Below are 21,785 nucleotides of genomic sequence, written 5' to 3' on the forward strand. Positions count from 1 at the left end.
GGTAAAATTGGAAAAATATGCATGCAAATATGCACATCAAAAATTGAAAATATGCATTCAAATTCATTTATGCAACATAATATGCACAAAAAAAATTGAATTATATTATATTAAAATAAAAAAATTAGATATAAAAGAAATATAAAAATCATTGTATTGCACAATTAATTTTGTTTTAAATATTTTCTACGTCGAATAATCGCCGATTGTTAGTATGGTTTTCTTCAATCTCGAATTTTTGATTTATCCTTAAAATAAATATTAAATATATTAATACAAAAATAGTTTTAAGAACATTTTTCTCACCTGATAAATTATTGCATTGCACAACTAATGTTTTTTTAATATTTTCCACGTCGAATGATCGCCGATTGTCGGCCAGTATGGTTTTATACCGAGAAAAACTTCTTTCGACGTCTGTTGATGTTACTGGTGCATATTTATAAAATGTTAAATCATTTCCCGTTAGGTCTTCTGGTAAACCATCCATCGATGAACTTTTTTCTCCATTCAAAATTTTTAAAATTTTTAATATTATTGCAAACCCAGAGTTTTTTTCTAAAACTTGGTTAAATTTTGTTTTTACTTTCATTCCAACGTCACCCGCTACTTCGTCCAATTTATTTTTTGTGAACATTACTGTTGTTACTGAATCAGTTAGTGATACACCTTGTGATTCTAATTTAGTTATGGTTGATGGTAAAAACCCATAATTTGAATCTATAAAAGTCAAATTTGGTTCCATTGAAATTTCATTTAGAAGGGCTTGAGATTCTTTTATAGATACAGCATCGTTAGAATCAAAATGTTGCATAACATCTCGTACTTGCTTAAAATATTGGCAGTAATAAGAAGTAGCTTCAATCCAAGAACCCCAACGTGTAAGTACAGGTTCGGGAGGAAGAGGGACTCCGGGAGCTTCTGTCTTAAAAAATAAAACACGTGAAGGTGCTTTTAAAAATACTTGCTTTCCTTTTGCCACTAATTTATCAACTCTAGGAAAATGACTCCGAATATTTTCTGCCACTCTATGTAATCCGTGTGCTATACAAGTAATATGGATCATCTTGGAGTACAAAGCCTTGATAGTTGTACCTGCTTTCTTCATGTATGGCGCAGCATCGCTTAAAAATAGGAGGACGTCATCATGACGAACACCGTCGGGCCACAGGAGAAACATTGAGCTGTCAAAAAGTTTGGTTATTGTAGAATAATTTACAAATGTTCTTGATCTTGATGAATTTTGTCAACATTTTAACTTTAAAAAAAAAAGTAAACTTTTTTTTGTTATCGCTAAAAACACTTAAGAGGAACTTTGTATTAAATTTTTGTTGTGAAGTAGATAGCCACGCATAGGTGGAACTTCATAATATATTAGCATTATAAATAGTAATTAATAAATAGTATTAACTAATTTTATTTAACTAACCCAACTATTGCAGTACATAAATGTTTTAAATAATTATTAAAATTTACATTATCTTATATGTGTAATAATAGTTATAAGCCCACTCATCTCGCCCACGATAATAAAATATAGGTACAATGTAACCATTATGTTGGATTACCTATTTAAAAAGTAACATGTTAATATGTATATAACTATAATAGAGCAGTATTTGGCAAGTTCCTTATAAAAAGGAATTCGTTCCGTTCCTTGCTCCTTATAAAAAAAAGAATTCGTTCCTTTGGAAAATGAACGAGTTCCTTTTTTAGTTCCAAATAAAATAAAAATTCTTATTTAATCACTTATGTTTTTTTTTTCATATGCATACTTCATTAATTTTTAATTATAATATATAACTATAAGTATAGGTAGGTACATATTTTATAATTCTATTTTGAGTTATTCTTCAAAATTAAATTGTTGGCTAACGTAGGCCGATTGTCTTAACGTCGATACTCGATAACGATCACTAATTAGCAATATACATTATACACATTAAAATAAAATCTTAATTTAAATTATTTACATAATTATCTGTGTAAATTATTGGAACTAGAAAAGAACGAACAATTTTGTTATTTTTCCTTGAAAAAAAGAACTAGTTCATTTCCTCGTTCTTTTTTTATAAAAAGGAATTCGTTCATCGTGCCGTTCTTTAAGAAGGAATTTGTTCCAGGAATCCTTTCCTTCCAAACACGGTAATAGAGCGTAGGCATAGACTATGAGTATTACACAAAAATATAATATTACGATATTCTATCATAATTTGTGTAAATGTCTTACAACAAAATTAAAATTTCCCGTGTTGAAATAGAGATATAAAATTGGTAGAGTTACTAGATTCCTATATAAGTTTTTATGTACAAATACAACAAAAGTTTCTGTTATAGTTTCATTTCCTTCTATATGTATCAATTTAGGAAAATATTGAATATGTTCATAGTTCGCCACAAAATATTACCTTATAATAATTAAAATATGCTCTAAACTAAACACTCAAAAATATAAAATATGTATTAGCAATAATTAAACACTATGAATGTTTCGAATTTTATTTGTTTTCGTATTGTGAAACGAATTTTGTGTTTAACTAGCATAAAATATAACCAGGAAAACATGGAAATGTATGAAAGTATTTTAGAGTAATTATTATTATGTACCGAATTGACGATTATTCGAAAAAATCAATTTTATAATGACAACGTCATTATTATCGAACGCATTTATCAGGAATCTGTTACCTATCTAGTTAAATATTCTTGGACAAAATGAATTCATATTAATAATAAATGTATACAATCATAATAAAATATTATATGATTTGTTGACGTGTTGTTTCTAGTGGTGGCATATCTACATGGAGACCAAATTGTGTACGTGTACAGAATACAACAAATATATAATAATATGAATATATGTGTTTACTGATATGTCTATTAAAATCTTTATATCCCCCTCCCGATGAATAACTCTCGTTACGCTACTGGTTACTAGATGGTTAGTTTAAATAGATATTTAAATTACATATTTGGTGGCATTTGCGGCATACATTATAATAATAATTATTAATTTATTAAAAAAATTCCAATTACAAAAATATTACACAAAAACAAAAAAGTTATCATTACAACTGAAGAGATGTAGTCACCTCCAAGCCATTATGGCTATCATGCTGAGATGAGAGTAGTTCTAATCAGTTAGGTTATGACTCATAACTATGGTAAATCAAATTAATATAACAATAAAAATATCTTAACAATTGTGTAAAATGGTATTATTACCATTAATTGGTAAATCATATTATTTATAATTTGCACTTTTTTTTCCTGTTGGTACTGAGTGGACCCGATATATTATATACATGGATAAAGTTTTTTCAAAAACTACAGTGATTACTCAGAAAAATAATTTGATTTATTTTAACAAACCATAGCTACAGTATAGTATACATTTAACTTTTGTATTGTCGAAAATGTTTAGAGGCCCTAGGTAATGCAAATGATATACGTAAAAATAATATTTAAATACCTATACGTATTTATTTTTACAAGTTAATCTTTCAGTTTAAAATTTTAATTTGATTTGATTCGTTGTATAAAAACATTATACCTAACACGATTTTAAAATGGATTATGTTTTACAGGTGAATCTTTAGGTAGTCTACTGGGTGGATTTTTATTCGGTTCATATGGTGGAGTGTGGTCGTTTCGATTTTTCGCCTACAGTTCTGCTATGTTGTGCTTTTTAAACATACTAAGCAACCGTTTTGGAATGACTAAAGATTTGAAAAATTATGATTTTGTCGCAGTGCCTATGACAGAAAATAACCAGAAAAATGATGACGTTGATATCGAAATCTAATTTATTGATTTCTTTATTTTTTTATTTTTTATAAAATTGTAAAAAAAAAAAATGGAATTTTACTATACAGAAAAATTCTAAAATAACGAATAATGTTTTATATAATAGTATATATTAGCTACTTTAGAAAATATTTAAATAATTCATTCGAACCGCGAACGTATAGTATAGCCTATTTGGCCTACATCACGTCTTTGTCGCACAAACTTCAACGACTAAGGGACCACCAAACAATATTGAAAATTGACTGTTGCTATTAAATTGCAGATTTTCTATTATTACATACAATTGTTTTTGAATAATTCTGAGCGGATTGATGAATACCTATATTGATTTTACAATGACGTGTGTTTTTTTTTTGTATGTACCTACACACGATAATTAATTAATCGAAATAATGCTCCGATTTTTAACCAGCGTAACACTAAAAAAGGTAGACTGTCCACTGTCTAAGAAATTAAAAATCAAGCTTAAGCTAATTGATAAACTAATAAAGAATTATTATTTCATTTTTATTAAAATGGCGGAAAAGTGGGTACCTACTTTTATAAATAATCTAATATTTAAAACCCACTGAATATCAAATATCGTGAAAAAGAACGTTAGGTTAGGTTAAAAAATAGATTGAGAAACTTTATGACTAACGATGATCTAGAATCAATGATGTTTAAATATTATATAGAAAAATCAATTTTGATGGAAATAGACAATGATATAATAATAAATGAACTGGAATGTACCTACTTGAAGTAATATTTTAAGTAATTTGTTATTGTAACTATTTTCATAATTATTATTTGTTAAACGCTGATTATGTTAACTGTTTCTTTAGGATAAGTTTTAACAGGGCCGGATTGGGTAGTCTCGGCACTTTGAGAAATATTTTTCAACCGGTCCATAATTTTCTATAGTGGCGCATATTGCCCAAATTTTAATATTAATAAATATGTACGTATTTAACTCATTTTACTCATATAATATTATGTTTTATTATTTATGCATATTGCGTACACACATTTTAAGCCACTACCTTCTTACATATTATGTGTGTACACACATGTAAATACATATAAACGTAATATATTATAATATAAGGATTTAATTATATAATTAATTAACTCGCCCTAATTCAACACTTGTCAGATATTCGATAAACGAAATAAGAAAAAATAGGTTTAATATTGAATTACTTATAACTTGACACTAATTAAGAATACAATTAATATAACTGAGATATTTTAAAAATTACATTTATTATTGACACACATTAAATATTATATGGCTCATTAGTATGAATGTCACCCAAGGCGTACGCAGGGAGAATGCTGTTTCAGTCCAGATCGGGCCGATGGTCGATGATGGGTGTCGTCCGAGCCGATTGAACAGTTTATTTAGATAAGGACATAACAATGAATATTGTCTATATTATAATATTAAACATCTGTGTATGTGCAATATTCATAGATAATAAAGTACTGGATAGGACATTACGGCTTATCGGTGATGAATTAAACTATACGAATCGAGGCCAAATAAATCTGTGCTGCACCTGACCTTTCAACCATCACGTTATTTTATTGGTTGAAATCATATAATTATTCATAAGGTAGATATTTCATAATTTATATATCTTCGTGAACTTAGTTGTCAATTGCAGAGTAAAGAAAATTACAATAATTACTGTAACGAAATAACAAATGCAGTAGCCGCTGTAATAATTTCATTTTAAATTCTGAGTGGAACGATGAATGTATTGATTTTACATTGATATGTATTTTAGATTCTAAACAAAGCGATGAATTATGTATTGATTTTACAATGATGTGTGTGTTTTTTTTTGTGTGTCTGTCATCACCTTTTAGGACAGTAAAAGAGCTTAGATTTTCTTCAACAGTAACTTTTATGATAGGAAAGTGAATCTAGTTGGTACTTTGGTGGGTCAAAAGTAAAAATTTCCCAGTAGTTTTCAAAAGCGACGTGAAAAACAAAAGAAAAATTAAGGATAAACGGGGAATTTTTACGCAAAATCTGTTTTCGAGAAAATCGATTTTGGTTTTTGGTGCAACTCTAAAACAATTGATCGTAGGTACATGAAATGTTGACTGAATGTTTATATTAGCATTTTCTATACACCGTAACATTTTCCAAATATTTTGACTTATTTTGAGCTGTTTACGGACATTTTCAGTTTCCTTTTTTTAAATTGTTTTTTTTCTATAAATATCAATAACATTTTATTTGTTGGTTAAAAAAGCTTGAGAATTTAATATAAGGCTCCTGATATATCGTTCTAATAGCAGTTGAAAAATATTAAAAATACATAGGCACAATTTTTTTTATAAGCATTTAAAGTTCAAATTTTGACAACATTTATCAAATTTATAATTTAATAATTATTTTGTAGTTAAAATTTATAAAATGTTCAACTTTTATAGCTAAGGATTGAAAATTGAAAACAATGCTCTTAGGCTCCACGTAAATAGGTTATATATAAATTACTTTATTCACAATAATATAAAAAATATACTTGGTAGGTCAGCCTATGATATGGCTGACTGTTTTCACTCAGAATCGTTTTTCTTATACAATGATATTATATCATTGAATTAATAAAGACCATCCATTACAGTGACCTACTTGTAACCTATTGTACAGCAGAGCGACATCCACTTACCCGGATTTTTTTTTATTCTTTTTTTTTGTCTGTCATCACGGTTTGGGGCTGTAAAACTGCATCGATTTTCTTCAACAGTACCTTGTTCGATGGGAAAGCGACGGGAATTTTTACGCAAAATAGGTTTTTGACAAAATCGATTTTGGTTTTTGGTATAATATTTAAACAAATGAACGTTTATACATGACATTTTCACTGGTCGTTTATATTTGCTTTTTCTATACACGATAAAATTTTAAAAATATTTTGATTTGTTTCGAACTGTTTAGGAACATTTTCTGTTTCCAATTTTATTAGTCTTTTTTTCTATGAATGCCAATAAAACTTTATTTGTTGTTTGATAAAGCTTGAAAATTTAATACAAGGCTCCTACTATTTTGTTACAATGACATTTGAAAAATATTAAAAACCCTTAGTCGCAATTTTTATTTATAAGCATTTAAAGTTCAAATATTGATAAAATACGGAAAAATCATGAAAATTATAGTAAATTATTTTGAGTTGGGAATTCATAAAAATGTTCTGTATAAATCTAAGATATGAAAATGTAATACAAGATTATCCATAAGTTTGTCTAACTTCATCAAAAACAAAATGTCTACAAGAAAGTCGAATTAAATTTTTATGAGCGTTTGAAATTCATATTTTTAAAACATTTCATATTCATTCGATTTCTCATGTAACGATTTTACTATTTTGTTGTTATTCAAAAACGAATAACTGTAGATACATGAAAATTTTACTAAATGTTTATATTTTCATTTTCTATACACCATACAATTTTGAAAATATTTTGGCTCTTTTTGGTCTGTTTACATACTTAAGACACAAGGGTGGGCAAGTTAATAATTTTTTTTTAACTCGGTTAAGTTAAGTTAATATGCACCATTAACAAAAAATTAAAAGTTAAAGTTAATTTAACTATAGGTTAACTCAGTTAAGTTAAAAGTTAATACACACTTTTTGTTAACTTTTTATTAAGTTAAAAATAAGTTAATTTGTTTATACAACGCTAGCGTACTTAATTTTATTCCAACCCAAATTAAATTACAGGATATACCTACTGTTTATACTTCATACAGTATTTCCATATAACCTAGATTCGATTTTTAACTTCAAACAATTTACGATACATGTTTTTTGACATAAAAACGAAATAGACTGAAATAGTGAAATATTATAAAATTAAAAATAAAATAAATTAACTTAACTTACTTTTTAAAATGAAAAATAACTAAATTTTTTTTTCAACCTAGTATATTTTCTATTATATTTCCATTGTTATTATTAATACGTTACCAATAAATTAAGTTAATAATATTATTTGTATATTATCGTATTTGTATAAAAAAATATACTTTAGAAGTTTCAAGTACCTACCCACGAATAGTATAATTTATTTAATAACACACAATTCACATCGTTCTTCTTCGTTTAAATATCTAATTTTGTCCGAGATTGAACTTCAAATAACTATTCAAAAACTGTGTTTATATAATTTTTAGATTTATTGGTTACAGTTTAAACTAATAACGTGGAAAATTGTTTTACATTTTTATTCCTAAGCTATACAAATTTATTAATAATTAGAAACATTTTGTCAGAATTTAAACTTTAACTGCATATAAATAAAATCTTGCGTAAATATTCTTCATATTTTATCAATGTGTGAGGAGCTTTGTATTAAATTTTCAAGCTTTAATACGCTTTTTTAGCTGTGGACTATAATATTAGGTAAACAAAAAGGTACATAGAAATAATTATTTTATTGGATTTAAAAGTACGATAATTAGTAATAATGAGTATAAAATTCAATAATTTGAAATCTCATACCTAAATTATTATGTAAACGTAATTTACATTTATTTATTATTATCATTGTATAGAGTGATAAGTAGTGTTTGTACCTAATGATTATTTTTTATTAAATTAATTATAGGTATTTGGAAAAGCCAAAAGGTTTATATTTTTTCTTATATTCTTTCGAACTTAGCACAGTGTTACCTACACTGTACATTTCGCCTATAAAGATATAATTCTTAAGTTATGTATAAATCATAATAATTACCAGACGGTTCATGTTGATTGTTGACTAGTGAGTGTATCGTGTTTTTCACAAGACGAGTTTAGCGGACGATGGAAAACTGACAAGTAATCTTCGAGTTGCTACTGTGATTGTTCGTCGACGTGTAGTGTCTTATAAACACGGTCCACGGACGGTTAGGTTAGGTTAGGATAAAGGTAGACAAACTTATGAGTAATCTTATAGTACATTTTCAAATCTTAGATTTAAAAAGAAAATTTTTTATGAATTCTCAACTCAAAATAATTTGCTAATTTTCGTGATTTTTCCGTATTTTGTCAAAATTTGAACTTAAAATGCTTATAAATAAAAACTGTGACTAAGGATTTTTAATTTTTTTCATCTGCCTTTGAAACAATAACCTAGGAGCCTTCTATTAAATATTCAAGCTTTTTTACTCAACAGATAAAATTTTATTGATATTTATAGAATAAAAAACTAAAAAAATTGAAAACTGACATTGGCCGTAAACAGCTCAAAAAGAGTCAAAATATATTGTAAATTTTATGGTGTATTGAAAATGCTAATATAAACATTCAGTCAAAATTTCATGTCTCTACGGTCATTTGTTTTAGAGTTACATTAAAAACCAAAATCTATTTTCTCGAAAACAGATTTTGCGTAAACATTCCCGTTTTTCCTTAATTTTTCTTTTGTTTTTCACGTCGCTTGTGAAAACTACTGGGAAATTTTTACTTTTGACCCACCAAAGTACCAACTAGATTCACTTTCCTATCAGAAAAGTTACTGTTGAAGAAAATCTAAGCTCTTTTACTGTCCTAAAAGGTGATGACAGACACACAAAAAAAAACACACACATCATTGTAAAATCAATACATAATTCATCGCTTTGTTTAGAATCTAAAATAAAATAATATAAATTGAGTTAAATTTTTTTGAATAAATTTGGAATAGCCTATTTGTGAATCTGATCATAAGAACGATTTGGATAATAAAGACATTTACCTAAATCAAGTAGGTAGTTTTTTTCTTAGATTTTTCTTAGAACATCAATATTTTTTTTATTAAATTAATTTGGAACGCAATAACTTTTTAAAAATATTATTTTCAGAAATTTGCTTTCATAGGTATATTTCATAAACAATTTACTAATCATATAAGTTTATCAATTTTTTTTGTTTTTTGGTTAGGTTAGGTTAGTTCATTCTGTAACTTGCTGTATGTTATGATTTCTTAAATAATAATAATTAATAGGTGTTGAGACGTGTTGAGACATCATTAATGACGAGTCGCATGGGATTTGGGCACGGATTAAAAGACAAGATCACGGATTAATCCGTTGATTAGGGTCTAGGTCTACGGCACTGATTTGTAGTGCGTATGCGTTTCAGTACTCGTCGCATACATAGATAATTCACATAAGAATATCCACATTCCACATGCACACAAGTGGCTCGCTCGGTACGCTGCGCTAGGACAAAAAACACGAAAAAATCTCCCGACTTGTTGTGCAACACCACCACAAGTTGGTCACAGGTTAACCGCCGTAGGTTAACATTCTCATCATTATCGGACAAGTGCTTATCACTCGATATAAATTGCGCGTGATAACGGTCGTACTAATAATCGCAATAATCGCATGCGTATTCCTGGCTCCAGAGTTCAAATTTCATTTCATAATTATTTATTTCACACAATAAAATATATTATATACAATTATTCACGTTTTTTTAATAATATTTCAAAATAGATATCCATAAAATGGCGGATGCCATACACAGTGCACCGAATTATGAAAGTGATCAAATGGATGTTTCGAAATCCAGTGAATGTGAATCAACAAACTATACGAATTGCTCTCACATTGTTAAAGTATTTGAAGTACTACAATCTTTACGCAAGTATGTTGTGACCTGTAACACATTCAATCCTAGTAGAATAAATATTAATAACAGGTGTTTGATTTAGAGATGAAGCTTTGTGTGATATTGCATTGAAAACGGATGATGGTACAACAATATTTGGTCATAGGATTGTATTAATGTCTGCTAGTCAATATTTTCTGGCAATGTTCAGTAATTTCAATGAAAGCAAAAAAGATGTTGTTAATATAAAAGAGTTAGATTCAACCGTTTTGCAACTGTTGGTGGATTATATTTACACTGGCCAAATTATGATAAGCAAAGAAAATGTACAGGTAATAATAAATATTTGATTTGTGGTAGACATTCATCAATATGATTGAAATGCATTATTGTTATGTTCTCAAGGTTCTGTTACCAGCAGCAAATTTCTTTCAGTTAGACTTTGTAAAAATCGCGTGTATTGAGTTTTTACAAACACAACTAGATCCTCAACATTGTATTGGTATTAGAGCATTTGCTGACTTACATAACTGTTTAGAATTGTTGTCAAGTTCTGAAGCATACATTAGAAAAAAGTTTCTGTATGATAAATTTAATTTGATTATCTAGTTTTGTTAATAATTTGTATAAATAATAGTATATTAATATGAATGGTTATGATTTTCAGAGATGTGGTTAAAGGTAAAGAATTTCTATCTTTATCTACTGAAGAAGTGATTGAGCTTATCTCCAGTAATGTTCTTAATGCCCCATCTGAAGAAAAAGTAAGTAAACTAAAATTCATAATAGTATGTGTATAGTACATTATTATATTAAATGGAATATCAATTTACTTACATATTATATTAACCTGTTCACTGATGGGTTGGATATTTTTATCTCAAGAAATATATGTATTGGCGGTTGTACACTTATACCATGTTAGAAAATATGATAAACTTATCACGTTAAATAATAAATAGAGACTTTAAATCGCACAATTAAAAAAAAAAATAATAATCTATGTACATTATTTCATCCTTAAAGATTGATTATTATATCTCTATTAGCCACAATGTATATCGTACTTATAATATTTTTATTTCTTACAATAAACTGTAGTAGATTAAGGTCTGTAACTGAGTAACAAATTATAAAACTAAATAAATTAAACCACCTATAACAATTATTATTCATTAAGAGGACGCTACACAGACACTTGTTGTCTCCATCTTCCTAGTCTGTAAAATACAGCAAATTTTACGCTCAGCAGATCACGTTTAGCTCCGTTAGTTTAAAAATTAGAGTGAATTGACATCTTATACAATTTAAAGGTAAAATTATTATCTAGGGCATATCATAGGTTTTATTATATTTTAAATGAGAATTTTAAAATTGTTAACCTGTTTGTACATCTTAAAATGCTCATAACTCGCTTTAAAGTTAAAATAAAACATAAAGCCTATGAAACTCCCTATACTCTGTTCAAAATAAGAAGATGACCTGGCAGCAACCAATTTTTATTCTGCAACGGTCAGGCGCCGTTCTCACTACGGCGACATGGAACAAAGCCACGCTCATGCGCACAACTAGGGCGCCGGGTCTTATTTTGAACTGAGTATTGATCATTATATTACCTTTATAAAACAAAAGAGAACAATTCACTTTAATTTTTAAACTAACGGAACTAAATGTGATCTGCTGAGCGTAAAATGTGCTTTGTACTTGTGCTACTTGTAAGACGAGACAACAAATATCTGTGTAGCGTCCTCTTAACAATATTTCAATTTAAAATATATTACAATGAGTTGTTATCCATATATTATATTAAAAATTGATTTAAAACCTTAAAAAAAAAAATTATTTTTTGTCTTATTATACAAAGAGCATTTAAATAGCTTACCAGGTCAAAATAATGGTATTAGTTAAGTTATCATCAAATTTTCACCAAGGAAATATCTATTTTTGAGTGGTTTAATAAATAAATATATACTTACGCAAGACTTAGCAAAAAAAAAGATTGAGCTGCCTGATTGATGTCATTACTACATTTTAAAGAACAAATCATCACTAATATTTTTGATTTTAAGTTTATTGGTGTATTATAGTAGTCCAAATAATGAAAAACTTTTGTTAAAATTCAAAATTAAAAAAATGATTTTTCAACGAGATAGTTAGAGTTGATGAATGGCCGCGTGACGTTATAGAGCCGACAAATGAGCAGCCACCCATGTTTTACATGTAAAAGTAGTTTGATTTACACAATGACTTTAATGACTAACAATAGTATTTCAAAATTTTTTCTATTATTCTTAGTATATTTATGTTCTTAAGACAATGGTATGATTTAAAATTTAATATATCTTGTTAATGTATACATATTATAAATTATAATTAAGTAAAAATATTGGTTCGCGAATCACGTTGTATTGCTGTGTAAACCAAATTATACAAAATTTACTATAATAGTTTTATCTAATATAAAAAAACTAGAAAGTATATAAAAACTATAAACACACAAAATACTTAAGGTTACATAAAAAAATAAAATTAAGTTAATCTAGACACTTTTACACATAAAATATACACCACCATTCCGATTTCAGCTCTATGACGTCACACGCATATTTTCAAACGCCTGTATCTCATTGAATAATTGGTATCTATAAATTTAATCTATTTAATTTTTTTTGTGGTACTCAAAAAAGAATATTTATATTAAAACTTTCCTTATATGGTAACATTTTCGAAATATTTTGACTTTTTGAGATTATTATAGCCTTGAGAACTTTTTCAAATTTTGAAAAAAAAAATTTTGATTGTTCTTGATAAAATCTTTTTTACTTTCTAAAATTCATATAACTAAATTTGAATTTTATTGTATTTATTTGTTTTAGGTTTATGAATGTGTCATTAAATGGGTAAACTATAAACTAAATGATAGATATGATAGTTTGCCTAAATTAATGGAACATGTACGTTTGCCACTAGCATCTTTAGACTACATATCAACTAATGTAGTTGTAGAACCTCTTCTTAAAAACAGTCTTAAATGTATGTTTTTTCCCCATAAATATGGGTTTATTATAAATTTAATCTTATATATCTGATAATAATATTTTTAGGTAAAGATTATATAATAGAAGCTTTTCAATTACATGCACTTAAGACACAACAGCTTGTAACTATTCCACAAACTATTCGAAATACACCTAGAAAGTCTGGACAAAAGGTATGATTCTATTTTGATTAATTTAACTTTACAATAATGTTATTTATTTAATCTTATCAGGTTATTCTAGTGTTCAGTCATCATGAAGAAAATGATTTTTGGGAAATCCACTGGTATGACCCAACAACTAGCTTGTGGCAATTTTCAACAAAAATTAATTTGGATTATCATTTTTGTCATGGTTTAGCCTTAATTAAAGATAACTTTGTGTTTGCTATGTGTAATGAGTCATGCGTTTTAATGCTTGATTTATCTTTACAATCCTCTAGTTTGGTATCTATAAATGACTTGTCAGTCGAAAGATGTGATTACGGATTTGGTGTTTTAGACGACTGTTTATATGTAGTAAGTTTCTTATACATAATCAACTTATTTTATATTTTAAATATATTTTGTAATATAAAATGTTAGGTTGGCGGATTCAGTTTGAGTATTGGATGTTTGAATAGTGCAGAAGTCTTTGATATGAATTATCAAGAATGGAGAATGATATCTAATATGGATACCAAGAGATATGATATGGGTGTCGGAGTACTCAATAACCTTTTATATGTGGTAGATTACTATTTTATTAGATATTTTGTTTTAAGTTTATAATATATTTTAATATTCAATCGTGTATAGATAGGAGGATGTTCTCATGATGTTGATGATGGTAGTATTTCATATTTGAAATCTGTCGAATGTTATGATCCCACTCTTGACACATGGACATCAGTTGTTGAAATGTCAGTATGTCGCAGTAATGTTTCGGTGGGTGTTTTGGATGGTTTTTTGTATGCTGTTGGAGGTAGAAATGAATCAGGATGTCTTAGAAGTGTAGAAGTCTACAAACCTGGTTCTAGAGCTTGGACATATATTGCTGATATGCATTTGCCTCACTACAGTTATATATTAAGTAGGATCAATATTTTTTTGAAAATATCTTTTAACTGTATTGAATTAAAATTAATTTTTAATCTAGGTGTATTAGATGGCTTGCTGTATGTTATTGCTGGATTTAATGATCTGTCAGAAGAGCAGTTGGGTTCTATAGAAATATACAATCCCAACACCAATACCTGGTCCATAGAAAAATTGCCGAAAAGTAACTATGATTATGTTGATGGAGTAATCGTAGATAAAACAGTAGTCACCAAATTTCATAATTATTTTTCCCATTGTTAGTATACTATGGATCATACACAATGATACATTGATGTACATTATTTTGTGTTATTTATTATAAACCATTTATTAAAATTTTAACAATTTGTAATTGTTTGATCTAAATGTTTTTATATTTTTAAACTAATATATTATATTTGTTCAAATAAAAATGCTCATTATAGCTGAATATAATATGTTAATGTTTTATCATAATATGTATAATTAGAACGAGTATTCTTATGCACTAAAAAGTATCAAAATTGTGAAAATATGCAAGAAATAACTTTAAATTGTGTAATATCTAATATGGTAAATACATTTACAATTTTAATTTGATAATTACCTATTTTTACTAGTTTATAAATTGATGACTTTATCTACTTTAAAATAAACTAAATAACTTTAATTATAATTACTTAATAACCAAAAAAAAATGTAATTCTATAATTTATAATTTAATATTATTAAAATTCATTTAGTGCCTACAACATTTATTATTAATTTTCTGCTTGACAAAAAATTATTTTATACATTTTTTTGTAGAAAAAACTGCACTCTATGTGTAAAATTATCTTTGAATATGCCAGCTGTCTTCTGTTACTGGTTAGAGTAGACAAGTAAATTAAATTCACTCTAGCTATCCACATTTATTGATTAATCAGTTTTAGATTCTGAGCGAAGCAATGAATGTATTGATTCTACAATGATGTGTGTTTTTTTTTTTATTTTTTTTTTTATTTTTTTATTTTTTTTTTTTATTTTTTTTATTTTTGTGTCTGTCATCACCTTTTAGGACAGTAAAAGTGCTTGGATTTTCTTCAATAGTAACTTTTCTGATAGGAAAGTGAATCTAGTTGGTACTTTGGGGGGTCAAAAGTAAAAATTTCACAGTAGTTTTCACAAGCGACGTGAAAAACAAAAGAAAAATTAAGGAAAAACGGGAATTTTTACGCAAAATCTGTTTTCGAGAAAATCGATTTTGGTTTTTGGTGTAACTCTAAAACAAATGACCGTAGGGCATTTTTGGGTATTTTTTAGGTCATTAAAATCCTAGCTCTACTCATTAGTATGAATGTTAGCCAAGGCGTACGCAGGGAGAATGCTGTTTCAGTCCAGATCGGGCCGAGGGTCGATGATGGGTGTCGTCCGAGCCGATTGAACAGTTTATTTAGATGAGGACATAACAATGAATATTGTCTATATTATAATATTAAACATCTGTGTATGTGCAATATTCATAGATAATAAAGTACTGGATAGGACATTACGGCTTATCGGTGATGAATTAAACTATACGAATCGAGGCCAAATAAATCTGTGCTGCACCTGACTTTCAACCACCACGTTATTTTATTGGTTAAAATCATATAATTATTCATAAGGTAGATATTTTATAATTTATATATCTTCATAAACTTAGTTGTCAATTGCAGAGTAAAGAAAATTACAATTACTACTGTAACGAAATAACTAATGCAGTAGCCAGTAACGCTGTAATAATTGCATTTTAGATTCTGAGTGGAACGATGAATGTATTGATTTTACATTGATATGTATTTTAGATTCTAAACAAAGCGATGAATTATGTATTAATTTTACAATGATGTGTGTTTTTTTTTTATTTTTTTTTTTTGTGTCTGTCATCACCTTTTAGGACAGTAAAAGAGCTTAGATTTTCTTCGACAGTAACTTTTCTGATAGGAAAGTGAATCTAGTTGGTACTTTGGTGGGTCAAAAGTAAAAATTTCCCAGTAGTTTTCACAAGCGACGTGAAAAACAAAAGAAAAATTAAGGAAAAACGGGAATTTTTACGCAAAATCTGTTTTCGAGAAAATCGATTTTGGTTTTTGGGGTAACTCTAAAACAAATGACCGTAGGGACATGAAATTTTGACTGAATGTTTATATTAGCATTTTCTATACACCATAAAATTTTCCAAATATTTTGACTCTTTTTGAGCTGTTTACAGCCATTGTCAGTTTTCAATTTTTTTAGTTTTTTTTTTTCTATAAATATCAATAAAATTTTATCTATTGAGTAAAAAAGCTTGAAAATTTAATAGAAGGCTCCTAGTTTATTGTTTCAAAGGCAGATGAAAAAAATTAAAAATCCTTAGTCACAGTTTTTAATTATAAGCATTTAAAGTTCAAATTTTGACAAAATACGGAAAAATCACGAAAAATAGCAAATTATTTTGATGAGAATTCATAAAAATTTTTCTTTTTAAATCTAAGATTTGAAAATGTAATATAAGATTACTCATAAGTTTGTCTACCTTTATCAAAAAAAAAATGTCTAGAAGAAACTTAAATTAAATTTTTATGAGCGTCTGAAATTTATATTTTTACAACATTTGATATTTACTCGATTTCTCATGTAACAATTTTTTTATTTTATTGTAATTAAAAAACGAATGACTGTAGATACTTGAAAATTTCACTGAATGTTTATATTAGCATTTTCTATACACCATAAAATGTTGAAAATATTTTGACTCTTTTTGAGCTGTTTACGGACATTGTCAGTTTTCAATTTTTTTAGTTTTTTTTTCTATAAATAACAATAAATTTTTATTTGTTGGGTAAAAAAGCGTGAAAATTTAATATTAGACTCCTGATATATCGTTTTAATAGCAGTTGAAAAATATTAAAAATACATTTGCACAATTTTTTTTTATAAGCATTTAAAGTTCAAATTTTGACAACATTTATCAAATTTATAATTTATTAATTATTTTGTGGTTAAAAATTTATAAAATGTTTAACTTTTATGGCTAAGGATTGAAAATTTAAAACAAGGCTCCACGTTAATAGGTTATATATAAATTACTTTATTCACAATAATATCATCAAATATACTTGGTAATATCATAGGGTGACTGACCGTTTTCGCTCAGAATCGTTTTTCTTATACAATGATATTATATCATTGAATTCAAATTTAACACCATCCATTACAGTGACCCACTTGTAACCTACTGTACAGCAGAGCGACATCCACTTATCCACCTTTTTGTATTATCATTATATTAAATCTGATTGACCTTATTGCATTTATCGCTCAACGCGTTTGCCACTAACGGTCAACAGACTGTATAATAATACTAGTAATATATGTGCGTTTAATGGATTCTAGTTGTTTATTATCAAACTTCTTCCACTAATTAATATCCATATTTTGAATAATCTATACAATTCGAAGATAGGCGAGTAAGTGGGTGTCGATTTGCTGTACAGTAGGTTACAAGTGGGTCATTGAAATGGATGGTGTTAAATTTGAATTCAATTGTATTACATCATTGTATAAAAAAGACGATCAGCCTATAATATTACCAAGTATAATTGATGATATTCTTGTGATTAAAGGGATCGCCGCACACGTATTTTTCATAAGTTTTAGACCAAAAAGCGGTGTTAAATTAAACATACTTTGGAATGTCCGATTTAAATTTTTATACATTCATAAACTCTGAAAAAATGTCTAGGTTTTAAGGAATTTTAAAGAATTTTAAATTTTTCAGACCTTAAAGTTAATATTTTTTTCTTCAAAAATCTCATGAAATAATTGCTTCAAATTTTATCATTTATACCACAGCACTAACAGGCGTAATAATAATAATCTCTTTACCAAATTTCATAAAAATCTGTCCAGCCGTTTACATTAATTTCTATATATTATCAATATAATATGAATATATAATAATTTCAATTTGTTATTGAAACTTTATACGCTGGTACAGCCAACTATAGTATACATTAAAATATACTTAATTTAAGCAAAACGTATACGGAATTACGGGAAAATACGACAAGCTACAAGCTGATATTAATAGTATCCCGACCATAGCTTAAGATAAATCTTAAGCCATGATCCCGACTCGACGTAGGGCGAAAGATACAAATATCTTATAATCTATATTTTTTGACATACACAACATTTACGACTTTTCATTACGGATAACAATGATACAGAACTTGATTTTGGTTTGATAATCTTATAATCGGTTTTGTTTTGTACCCAACATTATCATCCATCAACGTTTCTTTTGCGGACTGTATAACCGAAATTAAAAAAGTTTGATGGCAATCGATTAAAGTGCGTCATACGAAGGAACGCGCATTTTGACCGGTTTAGTGTGAGTGTGTTTACGCGTTTCAATTATTGGTGCCTATTTTTGTTATGCGAGAAAAACGCATTTTATATTGTAGTCGGTCAATAAGCTATCCATTTTGATAACGTATGTGAAAACTTAGTTGCGATATTTATTTGAATAATTAAATTCATAAAATAATAAATAAATTATATAATAGCCATAATTTTTTAAAGTGAGTACAGTATTTATTTTTGAGTTTCTAATTGACTGTTAATGAATGGTATGTTCAATTTACTTGTTATTTGATAATTATTTATATTTAAAATGAGTAAAAAAGGCTACAAATTATTACATTTATTTATTTGTAAATACATAGGTACCTACGCGTTTTAATTATGTTAACCTTATTTTGTATGAGTAAAAACTCAAAATTCCAAAGTATGTTTTCAAATTTGGAAAAATTAATTTTACAATAGTCAATGGATTAATTTTTCAATTTTCAAAAGTAAGGGAGGGGGCCCATTCATTTTATTTACACACGGGCCCAAATTGGCGTAGTTGCGGCACTGGGGCTGAAGCCCCCCCCCCATTTCCGTATAATACTACTTAAAAAAAAATATTTATCAATAAGTTTCAACTGTCGTCAACTATAGTAAGCAAGACGTAAATTTCATATACATCTGACCAGAATGAATTCATTTTTGAAAAAACATTGTATATTTGCATACCAATTTTCCTAAAATTATCTGTAATTACTTGAATGAAAGACCTTGTATTAAATTGTCTAGCCATACAAATTAACTGTGGTTTTTACGAAATTTGAACTTTAAATGCTTATAAAAAATAACCATGATACCTATGTATCGTTAATATATTACCTATAATAAAACCTTACGTATTACATTTTTAAGCTTTTTGACCGGATAAATAATTTTTTATTGACATTTATGGAAAAGAAATTTAAACCAATCAAATAGAATCCAAGTGAGGATGGTTACCAAACAATTTTAATAAATTTTCATTTTTTTTTCTCCAATTATTTTAAAAATCGCTGAGCATTTTTAATTTTGACCTGCTAAAAGTACCAACTAGTTCCAATTTGATTCCAAAAACATACATTGGGCACCGAAGATTATGATCAAAGCATTTTTTCTACCAGAAAAGTTGAAAAGTTACAAACATTTTAAGATACCTCGAATAAACGCTTGAAATCATTGTACTGGACAAAACAAAAATAAAATTGTAACTAATTTTCAAGACCCCCCCCCCCCCCTCATTGAAAAATCCTGCGTACGCCACTGTACATTTTTTAACCTTTTCCGACGTGTAGGAACTAACGTATGTATTTTTTGTACCCGCTACTCTCGTGTAGGAACTAAATCTGAAACTTACATTCGCCCTTAATACCGGCGGAGTTTCCATAAACCCATTACAGGTAAGAAAATAAAACTGGCGGAGTATGCATTAGACCTTTTCACTGCCTTTTTATGTGACCGGTATTCTGGCGGAGTTTACAATAGCCCCTAAACAATATAGTACACACACAATAGTTATTTGTGTCTATCGAATTATCTTCATAGGCGGTCCCAGGATTTTACTTCGGGTGCCGCATAGAAGGCTAATTTCTAAATGTTAGGGGTGTCGGGAATGTGTACGAAGTTAGATTTACTGAGTGAACCATAATTTACTTTAGACTTTTATATATAATTTTTTTTTTTTTAATTGATCATTTAAGTCCGGCAATTATGGCCATTAGCTGTTTGTTTGTTTATTTGTAGGGGAGGATACAGTTGGTTGGTAAACACGTGTGTGTAGTTTTTGGCAGATTTTCAAGAAGGCACCCGTAGGTATCTGCCATGCCCGGGTGGGGGATGGCAGCACTTGTTCTCCGGACACCGTGACTTGTCCGAAGAAAAATGCCGCCCATGGCCGAGGAATTAAACTCGGGTCGGCTGCGTCGCACTCGGCCACTCCGTCCCCCTATATAATATAATTGTTGAAACTAGTAAACTAGTAATTTCCTTTCCTCCGAACTTGGTTTTTCTTCATATTATGATAATTTGATAGCTGTGATCGTGACTATATAAATACCGCTGTCAGCCTAGGGTCTTAATCCTGGCTTGATCATCAGAACTACTAACAATAAATTATCCCAAGTGTTGGGTAAATTATACTTTCGATAAGAAACTCAATTATGTTACTCATTACACTAATAATTTTTATTTAAATTACATTCGCGTTACCCGACATTATCATTAACTACACACACAAAGACGATCAGTAATCGAAGGAACGAAATAATTGCCTCAACACGACTCCTTAGAAATGACACATTTGCAGGGGCCTTAACGTCTTTATATTATTGTATAATTTTTTACTACACAAAATATATACAGAGTGATGTATCCTATTGTCATTGTACGTGGTTTTTTTTTTTTACAATTATCGATCGATGATATTAGTTTCGTTAAAATGAAAAAAAAGACGCGTTTCTTTATTTTTAAAATGCAATTTTTTTATAACATTTTCAAAATTTTTAAACACACAGTATTGTATGCCAATAATAAAATCGACTTTATTTTTTCAAATGGTATAATCACTATATATTTTTTGTTGGATTCCGGTAAAGCTTTTTTCCTGAACATTTTGACAGTCAAATAATCAATTTTCGTTCGCTAGGATATTAACTATGGTCCTCTAAAATTTAGTATAAGAATATATGCGTTACTAATTTTAACTGAAATACCTAATTTACAAGAGCTAAATATATTTTTTTTTTTTTGAAAACTGTTAAAACTATTGAAAAACTGCTATACTTTGTGCGTAGACCGTTCAGAAGGGACCACTTGCGTTATTACGTGTCCACGAGTCGCGACAGTTTATAGTTTAAAAAAAAATTAAAATTATCTTAGCCACGCCGCATCGATTCTCGTTAAATTAT

General features: G+C 28.0%; 2 protein-coding genes across 2 annotated transcripts; one reads left to right on the forward strand and one right to left on the reverse strand.

The window, feature by feature from the left end:
• Window positions 1–201: 201 nt before the first annotated feature.
• On the reverse strand, window positions 202–1,150 carry LOC132947840 (uncharacterized). The gene is made up of 2 exons (XM_061018076.1): window positions 307–1,150; window positions 202–248 (listed from the first exon to the last, which is right to left on the reverse strand). The coding sequence occupies exons 1-2, from the start codon at window positions 1,106–1,108 to the stop codon at window positions 244–246; spliced, it is 807 nt and encodes a 268-aa protein (XP_060874059.1). The 5' UTR covers window positions 1,109–1,150; the 3' UTR covers window positions 202–243.
• A 9,016-nt stretch (window positions 1,151–10,166) lies between these two features.
• On the forward strand, window positions 10,167–14,824 carry LOC132946850 (kelch-like protein 3). Its single transcript, XM_061016948.1, has 10 exons — window positions 10,167–10,427; window positions 10,495–10,723; window positions 10,797–10,972; window positions 11,059–11,155; window positions 13,268–13,424; window positions 13,496–13,602; window positions 13,663–13,947; window positions 14,014–14,157; window positions 14,227–14,500; window positions 14,567–14,824. The coding sequence occupies exons 1-10, from the start codon at window positions 10,288–10,290 to the stop codon at window positions 14,767–14,769; spliced, it is 1,812 nt and encodes a 603-aa protein (XP_060872931.1). The 5' UTR covers window positions 10,167–10,287; the 3' UTR covers window positions 14,770–14,824.
• The last annotated feature ends 6,961 nt before the right edge of the window (window positions 14,825–21,785 follow it).

Source organism: Metopolophium dirhodum, chromosome 6, assembly GCF_019925205.1.
Source record: "Metopolophium dirhodum isolate CAU chromosome 6, ASM1992520v1, whole genome shotgun sequence".
NCBI lineage: Eukaryota > Metazoa > Arthropoda > Insecta > Hemiptera > Aphididae > Metopolophium > Metopolophium dirhodum.

Bases quoted from the DNA above. Each gene is read 5' to 3' on its own strand.
- LOC132946850 (XM_061016948.1), top strand. From the start codon at position 10,288: ATGGCGGATGCCATACACAGTGCACCGAATTATGAAAGTGATCAAATG. The intron at 10,973-11,058 runs GTATGATAAATT...TATGATTTTCAG, and splicing joins TACATTAGAAAAAAGTTTCT to AGATGTGGTTAAAGGTAAAG. The intron at 14,501-14,566 runs GTAGGATCAATA...TTTTTAATCTAG, and splicing joins TCACTACAGTTATATATTAA to GTGTATTAGATGGCTTGCTG.
- LOC132947840 (XM_061018076.1), bottom strand. From the start codon at position 1,108: ATGAAGAAAGCAGGTACAACTATCAAGGCTTTGTACTCCAAGATGATC.